Below are 22029 nucleotides of genomic sequence, written 5' to 3'. Positions count from 1 at the left end.
ATAAAAGAAGATGGAGTGCAAATTTTAAGCTCTAAATTTGGTCAGAGCAAGGTCTCGGTAATTTGACGAAATCAGTTTCAACTAAGTACATATAGCAAAATCCAGGCTCCATGAGTCAAGAGAAACTGAAAGGTAAATGGAGTCAGCACTCATGCACAATCTATTCAAAAGTTTTACCTGCATTGGTGACAAGGACTGAATGGAATTTGGATTGGCAGAAAAAATTAAAAAGAGACAGAGCAAGGAAAGTAATTATTATTCCACTTTGACAGGATATCCTAGATACAGTGATAAATACAGGGAGAAGTAGAGTACAGTAAAGACTTTATCCTTTCCCTGCCTATGTCTCATCCAAAAGCATTATTCTTGCTCCCACATCAAGACAAATTATTTAATTTTCATATCTGTTTTGAAGCTGAGTTGCCTAGAAAAGCCACCAAAGTAACATTCCTTGCAGTATTACATTTATTTGTAAAGATTTTACAGTGTGAAGTAACTTGCAGCATTTCATATCATTCTAATTCTGTGGAGATAAAAGGGCAGTAAACTGGTTTAAATTTCTTAGCTGAAGCCTGTAATCTTACATAACTCTCTGACCAACTTATTAAGCAACATTTTCCTCCAAGAATTATAGGAATACTGTATTTTAACCAAAAAAATGAAGGAGAAAAGATTTTCATTTTGAAAAGTTAGCACATAGATCACATCTTTATAATTGCATATGCATGCAAAAATGTTACCTTAAAATATGTACATAACAAATTGGTACATTCATTTAGCTTATTCACACATAATTGGCAAACATATCCTGATTCTTAACTGACTAGGCTATCACATGAAAACCACTCACAGAACATACTTTCTATTCTTACCAGTTCATTAACCAGAATGACAGTGCAGTAACGTTTTTCCAGATTAAAGGGAAGAAAGTGAATATCTAAGCCTGCAGAACTTCTCCCTTCCAAGAACAGTTTTTCCACTGGACTGAAGAACTCATGCAGGAGGCTGGATTGGTCAGCTGTTAAAATAAGTTTAAATGGTTGTTTAGATACAGCAGTCTAGGTTGTAAAATAATGTAGTCGCCTGAGTTTAAAAATAAGCATACTGCAGTAATCAGTGTTTAAGGCACACTTATAAACAGTATTTATGGTCACACATGTGTAAATGTGCTGTAAAATTGCATGCTGTATTATTTAAATACATTTTGCTAACTACTTGTATTCTTACTCTGTCCACTGAAACAAAACAAGGGAAAACAGACAGTTTTCACCATCAAAAAAACTCTTTAAAGATGTACAGCCTACAAGCAAATTACTCTTTCTGACAGAAAGAAGAATACAGTTGACTAATATTTAAACAACCTTGCTCTCAGTGGCAGTAACTATGTTATGTTATAGTCTGAAATCTTCCAGAATGGACAAAAACTAAATACTGGCAAGCTTGCTTTCTTTCCATGCTTTCACAAAAGCACCACGTTGACAAAGTGCTTTCTTCATAAGACACTAAGAATCTCAGGGTTGAATCCAGCAGAGTCTGACTGCTTTCTCACCGTGCCCTTTTCCTCTGCTGAAAATATTTTTATAATGCAGAATACTTTAAAACCAGACTTTCATTCAACCTTGGCTGGGTAACCTTCTGAGAAGTTCAACAGACTTAAGAATAGAAATGAAAGTGCAGGCAACAGAAATGAGTGAGTATCACATAAGAAAACTATGCCAAACTCTGGCCAACTAAATAAAACCGATTCACCCACCCAAAACCACCAAGAACCAAACCGAAGGCATAACCACCACCCACCTTTTCTCTCCATAGCCCACATTCTTTTCCAATCAATACAGGAATTTCCCAATTTCATGCTTCAACCAACACCTTAAGTTTGATATGAATTTGATGTTTCCAAATCCTACATAAACAATGATCGGAAAAAACACCAAAACCACCAACAGGACACAAGTTTCATTTCTACCCTTCCATCAAACAGCATAAGGCAGCCCTAATGGGAACTAATTTTTTACTAAGTAAGGCACTAACTCCCAAATTTGTTTCTTGTTCAAGTGTTCTCCATTCAAAGTATGTGAAACTGTGGAGCAGAATAAATTAGTCTTGTGAGAGCGCCCCCTCCTCACTTTCTCTCTGGATTCTGTGAAATTAAAACAATTGCCAAAGAAGTAACATTTATTAAAACATTTAGATAACTTTTTTGACAATTTTCTTCTTTTTCATTATGGCTGCTCCAAGACAAAAACATTAGGTTTTGTTCACCATATTATAGAGAGAATGATAGGGAATTATTCCCAAAGCAGAAGTTCACTTGTAAAAGAAATTAAAACATAATTTTGTTTACAAAGACCTGACATGCCATCTAAAATGTCTCTGTAGCTCAAATCTGATTGAAGCCATAAAAACCTTTGTAAACTATTCAGAAATGCATACAACAGTTGTACCTCACTTCTTTACTTAAGGTACATACTTTTTGCTTTTATGAACTGTGTATTAGTTGGTTGTTAATCACATCTCAGAATACAATATGAAATAAATATATCTAGAAGAGCTAGATTATTCAGATTTGTCCTGGTTTTAGCTGGGACAGAGTTAGCTCTTCTTTTTAGCAGCTAGAAGAGCTCCGTGTTTTGGTTTTACTCAAAGGCTTGCTCTGAGAAGAACGTTGATAGCAAGTTGATGTTTGTGGTTGGACGTGAGACTCCAAGGACTTTTCAGTATGCCGGAGTGCAGAAGCACGGCAGGACAAGGGGGCCATGATTCCCCTTGTGATTTGTGGTGGAACTTAAGATTGAGGGCCAAACTGGCCAATTAATATTCCATATCATGCAGTGTCATGCCCAGTATAAAAGCGAGGGACAGCCGGACAGAAGGGCTTTTGCTCTTTTGCCACTTTTGCTCTTTTGCGCTTGCTGCGCTTTTGCTCTATTGCCTTTTTTTTCTCTCTCTCCCAGTACTCCCACTCTCGGAGTACTACCTCTCTCCCCCCCCCTCTATTTTGGGGCCTCGCGTTCATCCAGGATTGCAGCTTCGGGACGAGACGGGCTGCGGATAAGAGGGGGTGGTGAGCATCTACACTGTGTATTAAATCATGTGTATTAAATTGTTCTTATCTCAACCCACGGGTTTCCTGTTTATCCTTTAATTCTCTCCCTCATCCCTGGGGCTGGGGGAGGGTGAGTCAACGACTGGGGGGTGGGGGGGGGGCGGTTTGGTTGCCGGAGCGGCCTAACTCACAACAAGATTACAAATCTGCTTTCCATATGGCTTCATGGAAACATAACAGTACTTTCCAAGAGGAAAAAATAAATCAATTTCATAAAGCCATCGTACAAACTTTGTTCAAGTGAACTTTCAACAGTCTCAGAAAAGGCTGTAGATTTAGATTCATATGTTTTGACAGGGCTATTGACTGACATTTCACAGGAAATAAGATCAAGAAATGCACAATCTCTGTTGATGAGCATTTTCAAAAATTTCATTTCTTTTCCCATTTTCATGGTAAAGTCTTTAGGACTACAGTGCAACCTTACAGATCATTTCACTAAACTAAACATATCAGAAGACAAACTATCTTATAAATAAGAGTTAGTGAGCACACCCATAAACAACAATTACTTTAGATGTCAAAATCTTTCATATGTAGATACTCCAATTTCTACTGTAGTGATACAAGAGGTATTGTAGAGAGGTACTTACAGCAATTAAAGTTGTTCTCTTCATTTGGATCTTCAGACAGTGTATCATTTTTACAATTTAATGTGTTATTTTCAGAACTAAAAGAAAAAAAAACAAAAATGAAAGCAATACACTAAGGATGGAAATCGATAGCTTCTTTTCCCTTTTTATGAATAAATACTGGAAAAGCAAATGTTTTCAAGAAAAAAAGAACACATCACAGTTTGGAATCATCTACCTACCAATAACGTTAAATACTACCTCTTCCATTTTAGTTAGCAGTCATATTTACAGCAGAGCCAGAACACGCTCCCTTCGATTAATCTGTGTAGTATCTCCGAAGTACTCATATAATCAAAAATCCATGTTAAAATAATACAATTATATTTTGCCAGTCAAAAGCACTCCTGTCTAATAACGCTTTTTGGGAAATTCAGTCCCATGAAGTACATCATGAAGTGCAAGGCCTTGTGCTCCTCCGATGCTCTCACTTGTCTTCCTTTCCATCTTTCTAATTTTTCCTCCAAAAACTACTCTATAGAAATACATCTAAATACTTGCAAACCAGATTCAGGTCAGATGCATCGTGCTCACTCTAAGTCTTACATTCATAGACCTTGTGGACATGTCTTTAGACAGCTGCTTCTTACAGAAAATGATTTGCAAAAGTAACAGTTTTTCCTTGCTCCTTATCAGAACACACTTCAGATCCTAGACCTCTTCCTACCTAAACTTTTTTTAAGCCCCAATTTTTTTCTCTAGCTCTACCTTCTTTCCAGCTCAACAATCTCCACTTTTTAAAGAAGAGGTAAGCATTCTGCTTTATTCATAACTCAATTACCTTATCCAGGTACCATCCTGAGAGCTACCTGAATCTAATAACTTTTATCTGCCTACCTAGGGGTCAAAATACCTTTAATGAAACATTAACATTTTGAAATAATAAAAAGAAGACATTTAAACTTAGATAATTTTTTTTAACATTAACTGTAATTCCTTGTACATACTTGTATGTTATAGAATACTAGATTTTTCTTTTTGGTGATATACACATTTAGGTAAATATTTTATATTTATTAGCTTAATTAGAAAACATATCAGCAGGTCATATATGTAAAAAAAAAAAGGGAATTATCTAGTAAATGAAGGTTCTAGCCTATGGCTTTGGAAAGTCCGTTTATGTCTCCAGTGCTTTACTGGAAACCTTGGATATACTACTAGTCGTTATGTCAGAGTCAGAATTCATGGTTTAAACTCTTCTCTACTCTAAATTTCTAAATAGCTGTTTCTAATACCATCTGAAAAGGAACTCTGCCCAGCAAAGGGGAAATTGAAATTGTACCAGCTCAGCAGTGGTAACTCGGGACTAAGGAACAATCTGGCATGCAGGGCAAGAAGGCTCAACTGGCTGGAATCAGAAATGCCAACGACAGAATGACTCCCTGTAAGTGAGCAAAGCTTCCCTTGCTAAAGAGGTAAGAAATGACGCAGCATCATCTTGAAGCAATGGATCGTGGAATACGAGTGGTCAGGAATCACTTTTGGTAGACAGAGCTGGTGCTGGAGGATGAAGCAAACACCAGGTTAAAGCACCTGATGCTGATGCTTACAGGATTGCTGCTGGTGCAAGCACATACAAGGAACTGGCTTGTGTCGCATTCTGCAGACTCCTTGCAGAACTGCTTATGGCTGTAGGTCTCTGCTCAATGCTTTTTTTCATTAAATCTTTATGTTTAAGAACAAATCTGTGTTTAATTTTACTCAAGGGGTGCAATAAAAAGTCCCCAACACCAGTTCAACAAGTGTCAAATAAAGCTAACAAATCCCTTTCTTTGTTTCCTTGCTTAAGCCTGGAGAAATACAGGAAACCCAACTCTTGTGTAGAGCTCCACTGATTTCAACAGAAGTCTGCATTTATGTGGGGACAACACTACCAAACCCTAAAGAAGGTTCAAGCCTTAATTGCTTTCATTTCCTGAAATAAAACACTGTTGAAATGTTATCTCATTTCAGTTTCCCAATTAAAATGTTACTAGTTTTATTTCTGTTGTTGTTGTTACTCGTTGTCCAGTGCAGCTGCAGATTTTTGGCCCCAGAGACATTAGTATCTCACCATCTAAATTTGAAAATTTTACCTATAGGGAATATTATTTTAAATGTAACATATTGTGAGTGTAATGAATTATTCCTCTTTTCCTGTCTTTGTCCACTTAATAAATAGCATTTTTACAAATAAAGAAAAAATAAACTGTGGATCTTGGCTGGAAATACACAAGAAGTTAATCACCTGGAAGTTTGCTTTTTCAACAGTAAAGGAAATGAGAGGCTCATTGCTTTATAACATCTTATATTTAACCATTCCTAGGCAGTAAAGTCAGTAAGAGATATTTTTTTACCTTATTTTTTCTATTTTATTTATATATATTCTTAAATGTTATTTACTGCACAGAATATTAACAATTATGAAAACTACATTTCATAATCTGCAAGTCAACCATCTGAAAAACACCTATGTAGCGTAACATTAGCTTTAAAAGATGCCTCATAATTTCTATTTGGAATGTAAAACAGTAATGTTTGGGGTTTTGCAGTACTACATCTCAACAGTAAAAATTTCTCTAAATAATTTCGAAGTTTATCACTAAGTGCAACTTTCTAATTTAAGTATTTGAAATAAATAATTCTCTTCCTCAAGACACGCTATTTCATTTCAAGTCACACGCATTTTGTGCTTAAGTACAAAAGTATTTAAGTACTCAAAGGTACTTAAATAATCTCACTATGCACCGGGATTTCAAATGATGATGTATACACTGGATCATACAGTGGACTGATTTGGCATCCTTCTCCCTGCTGTTAATAAGAATTTATAACTCACAAGGGACAGATAAATGTTTTAATCTATAATTTATTATAAATATATAACAAATTCAAAGACAGCTTCCTGCATATTTTCTCTAAAGATTTCTAAATAAAAATTTAACTTTGTAAATTCAAGCTTAAAAATAGCATGCAAGTTCATATTTATTTATTTATTTATATTTTTGAAGACAGACAGCCACATTCTAATACCAAAAATCACATCACAACACATCTCATTATAAAACTGAGGTGATTTTATACAACATTACCTAACCTAACCAAGGCCAAGGCCGGAAATATATTTAAGAAATTTAATGGGAAATCTACTTCTTTTGTTATTCAAGATAAGATATATCGTTTTTTAACAAATGAAATCAGTAAAGCTAAGTAAAAGACAGAATTTACCTTAAACCTAATAAATATTAAGAGTGATTTGAATTCCATCCAGTAAATGCAAGATCCAGATTTAAACAATCAGAAAAAAAAGTTACTTTGGAACCTCACAATTCTGTGCACCAGGGATTCACAAGCTGCAACAAATTAATACTACAAAAATTATTTCAAATTTGTGAGCCATGATTTTTTCATAGAGGAAACAGAGCACAATTATGTTTTAAAAGTGCAACATAGACAGTGGAACATTTGCATATTTCATGGCTAAAAATAGGGGGCTGATGTTGTCACTATGTCTACCTGTTGTAAATAATTTCTCTTACAGTGCTGGTTTCCAAACACTGAATTTGGCATCTTATATTTGCCATTCTCAAAATCTTTTTAATATTGGAGCAGAAATTAAATATCTAAAACAAAAATATTTTTTTTTCTTTACAAGAATTATTATACAAGAAAAAAAACACTTGAAACTTCCTTTTGTACACACGGTTTACAACACTTCTCCTCACAAGAATAAATATAAACCAAAACATAGTTTTCCATGATTTTCTATACAAATGCTAACTTTATTCTTGGTTCTTTGAGTAAATATTGAGAACATATATCACACAATGAGGAATTAAGAGGTGTAAAAACTCTACGTTAAGCTTTTCAAGCAATTTCTACTAAAAATAATTCTCTTGTCTCAGTTAATTTAGTTCACAGGCAAGGTTCATTTCAATGAGGTTATGGCCCTGAAAAGAGGGGATTAGAAAGTCTGGGAACAGCAAAGCTTGTCTCTCTGTACCTCTTTTACAACAAGGCTACAGGAATGATCTATAATCACTAACAATGAAGTTAATCATTCATAAGGAGCCTAATGCAATCAAGGATTTTTCTGAGAAAGGAGTGAAAGGGATGAACCTTAACCTAAACATCTTAACTCTGTTCATGACAATATTGCAGATATACTTGAAAAAACAACATAAAACAAACTTTTTGCTTATTCTCATCCTCCAAAGCAAATTGTGATTCTTACCAGCTTCTTACCAGCAAGTACAGGCTGGGCAGAGAATGGATTGAGAGCAGCCCTGAGGAAAAGGACTTGGGAGTGCTGGTGGATGAGAAGCTCAACATGAGCCGGCAATGTGCACTGGCAGCCCAGAAAGCCAACCATATCCTGGGCTGTATCAAAAGGAGTGTGGCCAGCAGGTCGAGGGAGGCGATTCTCCCCCTCTACTCAGCTCTCATGAGACCCCACCTGGAATACTGTGTTCAGCTCTGGAGTCTCCAACACAAGGAGGACATGGAGCTGCTGGAGTGGGTCCAGAGGAGGACCACGAGGATGATCAGAGGGCTGGAGCACCTCTGCTATGAAGACAGGCTGAGAGAGTTGAGGCTGTTCAGCCTGGAGAAGAGAAGGCTCCGGGGTGATCTTATAGCAGCTTTCCAGTACTTAAAGGAGGCCTACAGGAAAGCTGGAGAGGGACTTTTTACAAGGGCATGTAGTGATAGGACAAGGGGCAATGGCTTTAAACTGAGAGAGGGCAGATTTAGATTAGATATAAGGTCAGAGGGTGGTGAGGCACTGAAACAGGTTGCCCAGAGAAGCTGTAGATTCCCCATCCCTGGAAGTGTTCAAGGCCAGGTTGGATGAGGCTTTGGGCAACCTGGTGTAGTGGAGGGTTTCCCTGCCCATGGCAAGGAGGTTGGAACTAGATGATCTTTGAGGTCCCTTCCAACCCTAACCATTCTATGATTCTATGATTCTATATTTCCTTGATATTACTTTATAGTTTTTTTCTATCCTCCTTCACAAATAATTTCTACCAGTGTTGACAAGAGTTAAGACTGTGCAGTTACATTTATGGAAGGAGAGTTTTGTTTAATTTACGACAAGCACAGAGCTCTCAGATGCTGAAAACTATACTGTAATCTATCTCAAAAAAATACTGCAAGTAGAGTTTCAGCTCTAGACTCAGGTTTAATATTATCTGCACATAAAAGTCATTCTCCTCTAGCAGTAAAATTTGATGAACCAGCTTATAGCAAACAATTATTACATATAGCATTTGATAGCTATTGAGTCTCTCTTAAAAGAAATAGTTAGTCTTCCTGGGCTACAAAAAAAAAAAAAATTCACAATCTTAAATAAATGGACTTGTAAAATTTTCAGAATATGTTACTCTGGAGATCATTTTAATACCTACACTTAAAGGCCATTTTTCAAAAAGGAAAATTATCTCTGAGGTATGAGAGTACAACATATTATTTATTCTGTACTTACAAATAAGTATCTCACATAAAAATACAAAAATACAAATTTTATATAAAATGACATCTCTTTCAATTCTCTATCTTTGAATCAGAATGCCAAGACATAATTACAAAAACAGAGACTACAGCAAAAGAATCACTGTAAAAATAACAAATTGCTCAAAAGCTGCATGAAAAATGATAACATAATAAGCATATGTCCTGGTTTTGGCTGGGATAATTTTCTTCCTAGTAGATGGTATAGTGCTGTGTTTTGGATTTAATACGAGAACAATGTTGATAACACACTGATGTTTTAGTTGGTGCTAAGTGGTGTTTATACTAAATCAAGGAATTTTCAGCTTTCTGTGCTCTGCCAGTGAGGAGGTGGAACCTGCAAAGTAGCAGAGCCAGGACAGCTGACCCAAACAGGCTAAAGGAGTGTTCCATACCATATAGGACATCATGCTCAGTATATCCACAGGAGGAAAGTTAGCCGGGAAGCTGCTGCTCAGGAACTGACTGGGCATCAGTTGGCAGGTGGTGAGCTACTGCATTGTGCATTGCTTGTTTTTTGTATTCTTTTATTATTGTTGTTGTTATTTCCCCTTCTTTTCTGTCTTATTAAACTGTCTTTATCTCAACCCATGAATTTTACTTTTTTTCCTCCTATCCTCTCCCCCATCCCATTGCCGGGGGGAGAGTGAGCAAATGGCTGTGTGGTGTTTAGCTACCTGACAGGTTAAACCACAACAGCGTATTCCGTGGAAATACATTACACACTGAGAATGCACAGAGTACAACATATTTCTTCACTGGGTTGAACTATACATTGAATGAGTCCTATTTTCAGAGCTGAATGACAAAGAAAGTCATTGCATTGATTTGACACAGTATTGAATGTCTCTCTGTAAATTTATTCGCACCCCAATGAACAAAGCACCTGCAATAAGTGAAGCAAAAAGGGAAATAAAACTGCATTGTGGAAGACATGTACATTGTGTCTCATTCTTCAACAGAAAGAAACAGCATCTCATGCAATAATAAAAACTAAAGGAATATAGTTAAAATCATGAAGGTATAAGAAGCATGGTGATGCTCTCAGTCTGACTCAACACATCCCCTTTCAATACACAGAGAAATAAGGAAATGAATTAGGCAGAACAGCTTAACGCTGCCATAAAATAGGCTTACACAGACAGTTTGCTGCACCTGGGTCAGGGCAGTCCCCAGTATCAATACAGACTGGAGGATTAATGTCTTGAGAACAGCCCTGTGGAGGAGGGCTTAGGGATATTGCTGCACAAAAAATTAGATATGAGCCAGCAACGTGCACTCACAGCCCAGAAAATCAGTCATATCCTGGCCTGTATCAAAAGAAGCGTGGCCAGCAGGTCGAGAGAGGTGATTCTGCCCCTCTACTCTGCTCTTGTGAGACCCCACCTGGAGTACTGTGTTCGGCTCTGGGGTCTCCAGCACAAGAAAGACATCAATCTGTTAGAGTGGGTCAAGGAGGGCACGAAGATGACCCAAAGGCTGGAGCACCTCTCCTGTGAAGGCAGGCTGAGAGACTTGGGGTTGTTCAGCCTGAAGAAGAGAAGGCTCCAGGAAGACCTTATTCTGGCCTTTCAGTACTTAAATGGGGTTTATAAGAAAGATGGAGAGAGACTTTTTACCAGGGCCTGTTGTGACAGGACAAGGGGTAAAGGTTTTAAACTAAATGAGGATAGATTTAGATTAGATATGAGAAAGAAATGCTTTACAATGAGGGTGGTTAGACATAGTAACAGGTTATTCATAGACACTGTGAATGCTCCATTATTTGAAGTGCTCAATGTGAGGTTGGACAGGGATCCAGTGTCCGAGCAACTGGATCCAGTGGAAGATGTTCCTGCCCATGACAGGGGGTTGAAACTAGATCATCCATAAAGGCTTCTTTCAACTCAAACAATTCTATGATTCTATGGTATTAAGTCCACAGTAGTGTCCTATCACACCTTGTGCACTAATCATTCTTCTCCATATTAACACTGAACTCTATTGCATGAAAAATATCACTGCTGAAGAACCAAAGACAAGCTCCAGCATCAAGCTTATACATGTGCTCTGCAGACACAATGACAAAGGATCAGCAGTCTACTAGTGAGACTAAGCACACTGTACCACACTGTAGATCAAACCTCTAAGTCAGAAAACTCAGGTGATCGGTTTAACAGGGGGAATGGTGACCAAACAATTTCACAAACTGCCTCTCATTTCTTTTGGGTTTTTTTGCAAACACAACTTGTCCCTTCCAAAGCAAGGTTATTTTACTGTGCATTAAATGAACAAAAAGTTCCACAAGAGTAAGTTACAGGTGAGGGTTGGTTTAGGAGGGCATCTCTCAATTGCTTGGTACAAGGAGAAAATGGCCAGTGTGAATATTTCCAACTCATTCTTTCCATGGTTTAGTCTAACCAGTTCAAACTTGTACTACAAATTACGTACATACCTGCGCACCAGTGAGAAACAGTTTAGTAGCTATCAATTCTGAGTTGCCAGTTACCTCTTCCTACATAGCACCACAAAGAGAGTGGGTTTGCCGTGTTATCAGGTATGCCAAAAATCAAGACCAAAAACAATATCATCTATGCAGTCAATACAGATAGTCTACACACATCATCATGTCATCATAACCATACTTGTGCAGCAGTGTGCCTTTGCTCTTCAGTTCAGGGTCCAAACAAGTCAATAACTCTGTTTTCCATCCAATGAATTCTCAGAAAAGGAAAATGACTTTGCTTTCTGTATATGGAGCAGAACTTACTAGATGATCTTTTCAGTCCCTCCCAGTTGCAGATTTTATATATTACTGAGGTAAAAATAAAACTAAAAAAGTGCCAGACACCATGGGGAAATCTTAAGTTCACATAGCAGCAACTTCATTAATGAACTTTAGAAGACAGAAGCAAGCATTTTATTAGAGAGAGAAAGGATACAAGGGACTGCTTACTAATGCACTGAAAATACTGAAACATTTGAACACAAAACTCACATATAAGATACTTGCCAGTTTCCACACTCAGTGGGATCCTTTGTGATATCAGAACAAAGACTAGGACAGAAACTAAAACAGGAGCTGCCCAGAAGAGGTAGTATGGCTTACATTAATATAGATCAATTTCTAATATATCAAATATTAATCAGAATTGTGATGACTCCTGACGGTATATTTCTAAACAGTATTTTCTGAAACAACAGGTATTAAAGCTGTATTTCATAACCTATATGACACAGAGACACAACGGAGCCTTTTAGGGTCTTCAGTTTTTCTTTGTCCTATCAGTAAGTAAATACAGGTATTCTGTTTAATGTAACTCTTTCCTTGACACATGAAACTGCTTAGAATAAAAAGTATAAGAACAAAATTCATAAAATAAAAATATTTTGAATTCCTGGTATTATCTCTGGTTAAAAAAAAAAACCACACGTAAATTAATTAAGAAGCTTCTGCAAAGCTTGACTTGAAATTCATTAATTAATGGTTTCTTTTTTGTTATACCTGAGTTTTTCTTGATGTAAAAATATTTATCCACATTCACAGCTTTTTTTGCAAATCAGTCTGTGCAATCATGAGCCATCCTCATGACTCATGGACACTGTAAGGCATGCTCTAAGCTGCTTATTCATGATCTTAGAAAAGGACTATTAGTGAATCATTAGTATGCCTTCACCACTTTCTAGTTTTACAGAAGGAAAACTATGAAGGAAAAGTCAGCTATTAAAGGTAACCTTGAACTTTTACTGTCATTCAACACTTTTTTTTTTAATGGACTTCTGTCAAAAATACTAACATGCTTGAAAACTACTTATGGGTAGTTTTATATTAGAATTCCTGGGCCATGTGACATGCATCTCTCCACCTGGTTCTCCTTCTCCCACAGGGAGTGGACCATGCTGGCACACAGATGTACGCCAAGGATAACAACTCAAGTGTCAAGGGCTTGGAAAAGTATAGAAAAGTGCTTAACTTGAAAAAATCCATGCACGTGTATCACAGTATATTTAAAAGAAAAACTATGGCAAATGGATGAAAGAAAATACACTATCCTTCTCACCAAACATCATTCAGCTTCCCATGGACAACCTTCCCCACAGAAGTCTTGCCTGCAACCACTGAATGACACTGCCTCAGATATGGGCTACTGTTCAATTTTTTAGCTTAAACAGCACTGTGTCTCAGTAAGGATATAGCTTGTCTGAGTTCTAGCTTCATATTGGAATATCTTTCCAGTCACAGTAAGATGAGCCTGTGCTACAATGACTAAAGAGTCGGTATCCTCTTTGGTTTGAATGACATCATTCTGGGTGCCTGTGATACTGCCAGAGGGGAAAGTGCCAGGTAAGAAGGCTACCTGCCAGGTAAAGCTTGTTACAATAAGGCTTAAAGTGGTGTGTCCGACACATCTAGGGGCATAGTATGAGGACACAGAAGGAGTATGAGACTGAGGAGACCCACTTGGACCTGCACAGATGATTAAGTTGTTAGCATCAAAGCATGCAAATGACATCAATCACGTAGACACAATTACTTACAGTATAAGCATCGATTTTACAGTAGTTTTATGCTTATGGAACACTGAGAGCAATAGGCCCCCTTGTAGAAAGCATTTTCTAGATTTATCAAAAGAATAAAAATGATTGCAGGTACAATCTTCTTACTGATCAGTTATGAATTGCACACATACTAATTTTTAACATAATTTCAGAAGTTTGTTATGTTCCTTTCAAGGAAAAAATATACTTTAAAAGAACACCTAAGTGGCTTCTATTATCACAGATAACAGAAATATCTAAAATTATAACAAATCAATACTGAAGATTTCCCAAGATTTAAGATGCCTCAAATCAATTTCAGTAAGAGTGAAGCCTGGATGTATGACTAAAATTACACTGTTTAGACTGATTTATTTCCTAGGAATAAATTAAGCTGGATAAATTAAGCATTTGGATATCTTATCAGAGTAACTGGTAGTTGTGACCAGACTCTTTTCTAATAAGCATTACATGAAACAGGCACAGGTGTTTCGCCTTGCTATTAACATCTGCAGATGGCTGCACATTTCCAAACTAGCAACCATTAATCACTGGAGGTTCACCTGTTGTAGCACACCTGATAAGTGCAGCTCAGCTGTAGGTGCACAGAGCACACAGGACACTGACAATCAGTGCAGCCCACAGAACACAAACGAGGGACAGAATGGCGTTGAACGCATCCACCTAAAATGTCTACATACTAGTGTTCTGGTGGCTGTAGCATTCTTTCTTGACAGTATTTCTGCGCTGGAGCATTTTCCACATGTATTGTCGGAGGGCTGATGGTGTATTTTCAAAGCTAGATCCTGCCTCCATGAGAAGAAACCTGAATGGTCGCACACTGTGGTTATCTTTCCTGTAAGATGACTTTTTACTTCTCTTGGGGTTTTTTTGAGCTATTAGACTATTCCAACTGATGATTAGAAATGCTGCTTTGTGAATAAATAATTTTACAGCATGGTTAAAGTGACAGAAGACTAGAGAAATGGATCTCTATAAATAAATTGCCCAATATGTGAATGCAAAATCTATAATCAAAAAAACTTAATTCTAACACTTTCAGTCTATGACTATGAGTTATTAAACTGTCAATTATTAAAACAGTGCAATTCTTAGTATCTGGTAAGTTCCAAAAATTGTTTCAGATATTTGTGGTAGTTCTTTCTCTATGTTAGGCCATTACTAGAGAGTGCTACAAATTTTAGTTCTCAAACCTTTTTGAGTCTCTCTTTCTCCTTTAACCTTGACTATCAGTGATTCTGATTTACATCTCACCTCTCCAATGTCCACAAAGATTTCTGCCTGTTCATCTAAGCTTATTGGTATTTATGTCACTAACAATTAAAGACAGTGAAGACAGAAATACCTTCTTTCAGACCATAAGTCTTAAGCACAGATCTTTTTTCATATATCTCCTTGATTCCCACTCCAATTACTCCGGTTTTTATTTTTTGCCATTTTATTATCTTCACTATGCTTACTTTGAACTCTCCTTCTCCTTCCAGATTTCCTATGTCAGAAAATCTGTTCATGGTCAGTTAAGCAATAATGTCTAGGCATAAAATTATATTAACTTATATCAATATATCTGCACTAATAACCTCTTATTCTGCTTTTACAACTTCAGGACCCTCCTGAACCTGTAACATTTTACATTTCAGCACAATTAATTAGACTTCTATAGACTACCTATTTATAAATACAAACCTGACCTTACTCTTGCATATTCAAATATCTCTGTCTTCTTCATTACAAGAATCAGAACTAATCATGTTGTAGTGAACTGGAAATAGTTTTCGGCATTTCAGTCACCTAAGTCACCATCGTTGCCCTTATCCCAGCATCAACAGTTCACCTTTGAATCCTAGTTTCTCTAACACTTTTTCCAAATTTTCCATTTTTATCTTTTACACCATATTAATCTTTTCTCCACTGTTTAAGTTATCTGTAAAGAGTTTTTAAAATGTTACATAATTCCATGATATTTTCATGTACTAACTTATAATTCTTTACAATGGGTATGCACACAGCTGTAAACAAAGATGTAATACTAACAGAATTGTATAATTCAACATATTCTAATTAGTAATTGCCATTTAACACTCACCTGAACATTTGCTCTTGCTTTTTTTGCCTGGCTTGATATACTTGCTCTGGCTGCATCAGGTAACTTGTAGATTCCAGCAAAATGACCCTGGAGTATGGCAAGTAAACATAATCACCATATTTTTAACTTGCAGAATGGAGAAAAAACTCTTTTTTTTCTAACTTTTAAATGAAAGCTTGTTAAATAAGTTTAATATTTTCAATCAGGGATACTTCGAAATAACTCTAAAAAAAAATCTAAACATTTTTTAAAAATTATTTAATAATTTATTAATTATTTATTTAATAACTTAGAACATTTTGCACAACGTAAAATTACACGACATGTAATTTTTAAAGCCTATGTAAGCATGCAAAATCCTGAGACACTTATTGATGTGTTATTACAAAATATCATAAACTACTACCTCTTCAAAACCATAGGTTGATTTGTAATCATAGGGATGGTCTACAACCATGCAGACCAATTTTCAATTTTCTTTCCAAAAATAATAATAAAAAAAATCCAACAAAACAAAACAATTAAAACCAGAAAAATAATGCCCATTTCAATATTAAGATAAATTATATGTATGTATATACTTATATTGGAAATAATTTTCTGAAATGTAATTTATACTGTGACCTCTATTAAATTAAATGATTGAATAATTGAATCATTTACATTTGAAGAAAAAAGCTCAGGTAATTTATTTTGCTTTTGTAAATAATGAATCCATTAAGATGACTGTCATTTCCCTGATAAACCACAAACAACTGCTTCACTTCAGTTATTCCTAGAAGACTCTGATCTTCTTTCCTTTTATATACTTTACATTGTGCACACATTATTTCCATTCTAGGTCCATTGACCTACTGCCAGTCATCAGTCCAGAATTAGTTTCAAGTATCATTGTAAAATTTTCGTACTCGTACAAATAATTAATTCATTTTAAACCAGACTTTTGCATTTTCTCTGCACTCATAGACAGTAAAAACAGAAGGAAGATTACATGTAAAAATACAGAAGCCAGTATGTCAACTAGCTTAGCACGAGCTGTGGGTCTGAATTCAAACTTTTCAATAGAGTTATGATCATTTACATCAGCATTAGTTGATTCTCTGCTCAAGCGTTTAACCTGACATTTCCAAAAATAATAATAATAACCATTACTTACTATAGCATCTTATATTATAGAAATACTCTTCTATTATTGGGAGAGAAATAGTTGCTTCACAAAGAAATGTAATGGATAATTTTAAAAGTATCAAACCATTTTTTCTTAATGAAGAAGCAAATTCAGTAATCTTTAAAATATGTATCTATACGTAGGTAATAAAAGCTAGGAACTGTAAAAACCAGAAAACATTATTATGTAGTTGATAGAATGGATAACATCTAACAAACAGCCAAATGCCAGGCAAGGACTAGTTCAGGGTGCAGAATTTACAGCTTTTCGACCTGTCTGACATTTGCTATGTATTTGACATGAGGTCAAAGAGGCGTTTGCATTTTTAATTGTCCTTTTCTCAAATTGTACTACATTATACACCTAGTTTTAAGATTTTCAGCCCAGTTTCTGTAAAAGAGCTACTTCCTTGGTATCACAAGTGCATTTCCTACTGTTATTTGCATCTCAGCAATACATCCACTGATGGAACACTAAATGATTCAAAACACTGGAAGCATGATACAAAGAATCTTTTCTTTTAGATTATTGGTTCAAATATTACCCAAACTGATAATTACTTTAAGTAGTTGTCAAGTAGTTTTTGAGTGATACATATAAAATTAAATTACTTCATCACCTATAATCTATTCTTTCCAAGAGAGTTATCCACATGATAGAACTGATTACAGGCAGTTTCACTGACCAGACTTTAAAATGACAGAAGCTAAATAAACAGATGATTCCCACATCGGAGGCTTATGCCAGAGCATATTGCTGGAGCAGTGAAAACAATCCTGATACAGGTGTCTATATCAAACCTATTCCATGAATGAAAGAGAAATTTAATTTCTCTATTATGCTATGCAACGTGTATATTAAACAGATCAGCAAAACGAGCTAAAAATGTTGTGGGAAATGGTTGCTGTAAATAAATGAATGACAGGAACCAATGTTTAGCTCTACAGACTAGAGACAAAATGTGGAGTCAAATCTCATAAATGGATTTTAAAGGGGCATAACAGTCTCTTTCTTTTGTATTAAGGAAAGCAACACTTGTAACTCTGCAGTTGTTACATCTATGATGAATACAAATGAAAAATTAGATTAACTGACAGTCATGCAAGCCCCAAGGCAAAAAATATGTTTTTTTTATTTTGCATGCTTAATAATTTAAACAGCAGGATAAAGCAGATTGGGGAAAAAATAACCAACTATTAATTAGCATGGTTTGTTTCTCTTTGGAATTTTGCTGGACCTCAGCCAAACACAAAAATACAAGCAAGGTTCAGGAATTCCATCTGATTAAAACTCTAGCTTTATTGCTTACACTGAGATGGATTTCAATTAAGGTTTATTTATCTTCTCTATTCATTATGATAGCTTCCACTTCATAATGCTTGTAACAATTTTGGTAATGTAAATCCCTACAATTTAACCTCAAGGTTTTACATTTTTAAAGAGAATAAAATTATGGAAAAGAGTTGATAAAACAGCATAATCATTATAGATTTGTCTTTACAGCATTGCCTACCTGAATATGCCATCATTTTGGAAGGGATTAGTAACATTTAGGATAACTTTCTTCAGCTCATAACATGGCGATTTGCATTTTAATATAGCCTAAAAAACAGCAAAAACATATCAATATGAAGAAGTTGCAAAACTACATTCATGTATAATACATAAATAAACAGGAAAATATTATAAACAAGAATAAAACCATGCATTTGACTGTTGGTGACTATAAAGTTAACTTAAATGCTAGGTGTTGTTGCCAGCAAAGAACAGTTAAAGTCTATTTCTTTTTAAACATGTATTCAACTTCATCATATTTTGATGTGGGTAAAGCAATGGATGTCATTTTCCTGGACTTGTGCAAGGCATTTGACACTGTCCCACATACATCCTAGTATCTGAAATGGAGAGACACAGATTTGACAGATGGACCACTCAGTGGATAAAGAACTGGCTGGAAGGTTGCACTCAAAGAGTTGTGGTCAATGGTGCAATGTCTACATGGAGACCAGTGTCAAGCGGTGTCCCTCAGGGGTCTGTTCTGGGTCCAGTGCTGTTCAACATTTTTGTCAGCGACATGGATGACAGCAGTGAGTGCACCCTCAGTAAGTTTGCCGATGACACCAAGTTGTGTGGTGCCATGGACTCACTTGAGGGAAGAGATGCCATCCAGAGGGACCTTGATAGGCTTGAGAAATGGGCCAGTGCAAACTGCATGAGCTTCAACAAGTCAAAATGCAAGGTCCTTCACCTGGGTCGCGCCAATCCTAGGCACAAATACAAACTGGGCACAGAGTGGGTTGAGAGTAGCCTTGAAGAGAAGGATTTGGGGGTGTTTATAGATGAGAAGCTCAACATGAGCCGGCAGTGCGCTCATGTGGCCCAGAAGGCCAACCACATCCTGGGATGTATCAAGAGAAGCGTGGTCAGCAGGTCAAGAGAGGTGATTCTCCCCCTCTACTCTGCTCTTGTGAGACCTCACCTCGAATACTGCGTCCAGTTCAGGTGTCTCCAACATAAGAGAGACATAGATTTGTTGGAGCGTGTTCAGAGGAGGGCCACAAAGATGATCCAGGGGCTGGAGCACCTCTGCTACGAGGACAGGTTGTGGGAGCTGGGATTGTTCAGCCTTGAAAAGAGAAGACTTCGGGGGGACCTAATAGCTGCCTTCCACAATACCTGAAGGGAACCTACAGGAAGGCTGGGGAGGAGTGTCCACTGATAGGACAAGGGGAAATGGGTTTAAGTTGAAGGAGAACAGATTTAGATTAGATCTTAGGAAGAAATTCTTCAGTACGAGGGTGGTAAGACTTTGGAATAAATTGCCCAGAGAAGTTGTGGACGCCCCCTCCCTGGAGGTGTTCAAGGCCAGGTTGGACGGAGCCTTGAGTGGCCTGGTCTAGTTGAGAGGCGTCCCTGCCCATGACAGGGAGGTTGGATTAGATGATCTCTAAGGTCCCTTCCAGCCTATGCCATTCTATGATTCTATGATATTTTAAATCTCTTCAAAATGATAGCACAGGGCTAAGAATCAAGCTTTTTGCCTTCATATCCTTCCATGTATCTATTTTCTTCTCTTCCCTCACCTTGCTTTCTAACATCAGTGCCTGATGCTATGGTATAGAGTCATTGCAAAAAAACATCGCATAAACACCATCTATGTTCAGAAGAGGATCTATCCAGATCTGCTCAATAAATGTTTGATAACGAATGATGGAATACATGCCTATCTCTGCTCTGACTATTTCTAGGATACATCTTAAATCTAAAGACTGTCTAAAGTTAAAAAGCATAAATAAACCTAGCAACATCTAACAAAAGTTTGCTGCCCATCCACATCTGACAACTGAAATCATTAGGCTGAAGGTGCACATCAACAACTCTGCAATGGCATTTCCAAAAGCATTCATATGCTGAAAGCACTCCAGATTTCTTTTCAGAGCAGTCAGTGCAAGATTTTTACATTTATTTAGGATCTAAGTGTGATTTATAACCTTAGGCATTTCAGATACTACTCTAGGCTTTTCTCTGCACATACGTAGGCTATACTGGAAACATGAAAATTCATAGGTCAAAGTCTAATGCTGATGGTAACTCACATTTTTATTCTTACCTCAGTTCACTTTTGCTTTATACAATGTACAGATTAACAATATTTTTGTGACAATATTAATCATACACACATAAACTTACAGCAGGCTCAATACGTGTGACTTCAGATTTCAGAGAGTATGTCAGTGTGGCACCATTTATTCCACCCACTCTCTTTGAGACCAGTAGCAACACCGCTTCAGTAGGGCACAGAAAACGACTACTGAATTTCACATTTATACTTGTTTGTCTCCTAGGCAAAATAATAATAATAATAATAATAATTTAAATAGGCACAAAACTGTGACTCAGAAATTAGTCAGAAATGTCACTTTAGGAGCACATTTTAGAGTCTTTGTAAGGTAAGAGGGCTAGAAGAGAAAGTAATTAGTTTCTTCTGAAGTACTTTGTAGTAGTTCAATCTTCTGACTAAAAGCACCTTAAAACACTCTAATAAAAGAACTATATAGATAGAAAAAGAACAATATTGAGTCCTTATTGTTTTTTTATGACCTCAGCATGTAGCTTAATTTTTCTTCCCACACACACTAGCACAGGAAGTTCTCTTTTCTTATAGTATTACCCTGACAACTGATTTACTTTATGCTCCCCTATTTGAATAGGTTTTTGTGAGTTAAAGCCAGACATCCTGTTATGCATGTTACGAGGCAGATCTAGATATTCTTACTCAAAACCTCATGGATGATTGAGGAAGAAATGAGTAAAAAAAACCTTCAGAATAATTAGTAAAGTTGAGTAATTAAGAGGTGGAAAAAACAAAGTTCTCTTGTACAAGCAAAAGCTCAAGTCTCTGATGGGAAACTGGCGAAGGGGAGACCACATGGAATGAAAGTTTAGAGTTAAGTAAGAGTTAAGTTTAGACTTGATTTGCGTTAGTCTTGCACCTAAGCAAGATCGGTAAGAAAAGTTTAGTGGCTTTGAAGCTCTCAAAACCAAAATTAACCTCATTAATTTTGAGATTTATGTCTTAAGATGACATTCAGAAAAATTATAGTGTGTAGAATTGTTCTAAAAGCAAGAGAACAGTAGGCTCTAAACATATTCTGCCTTTCTACATATACGACCAGAACAGAGAGCTTTCTCTAAACAGAACAAGACCTCTATTTTTGAAGTTGTAAGTAGAATATTTCAAAACACATTAAAAAAAGTCAACTGACTGGTTTATACTTTCATTGCAATGTCATTCTATGTAGTATACAAAAATTTTAAATTTGCCCCTCAACAAACTGTATAAAAGAGATGGCAGAAAGAAAACAACCTATAGTAAAATCTTCACATTTCTTAAATTTACTCAAGCTGATATTACCTAAATAATACTTCAAAGGAATTCTTAAAATATAGAAAAAGGTTATATTTATAAACTACATATTTGTTATTTGTCTGAAAACATAGCAGATATTAA

The 22029-nt window shown here is 36.3% G+C and overlaps 1 protein-coding gene across 1 annotated transcript in view; it reads right to left on the bottom strand.

Annotated features, from left to right (window-relative positions):
- Positions 1–22029, bottom strand: part of CFAP47 (cilia and flagella associated protein 47) — a 343401-nt gene that overhangs the window by 204030 nt on the left and 117342 nt on the right. The window contains exons 38-42 of the mRNA XM_086608696.1: positions 20709–20859; positions 18532–18620; positions 15851–15937; positions 3700–3776; positions 873–1018 (exon numbers count right to left, since the gene is read on the bottom strand). Coding sequence (XP_086464822.1) covers positions 873–1018; positions 3700–3776; positions 15851–15937; positions 18532–18620; positions 20709–20859 — 550 coding nt within the window. The remainder of the gene's footprint in view (positions 1–872; positions 1019–3699; positions 3777–15850; positions 15938–18531; positions 18621–20708; positions 20860–22029) is intronic.

The sequence above is a fragment of the Tauraco erythrolophus genome, chromosome 1 (assembly GCF_009769465.1).
Source record: "Tauraco erythrolophus isolate bTauEry1 chromosome 1, bTauEry1.pri, whole genome shotgun sequence".
NCBI classification, from domain to species: Eukaryota; Metazoa; Chordata; class Aves; order Musophagiformes; family Musophagidae; genus Tauraco; species Tauraco erythrolophus.
The sequence above is the reverse complement of the archived record's forward strand: the minus strand, read 5'-3'. Positions and strand labels throughout refer to the sequence as shown.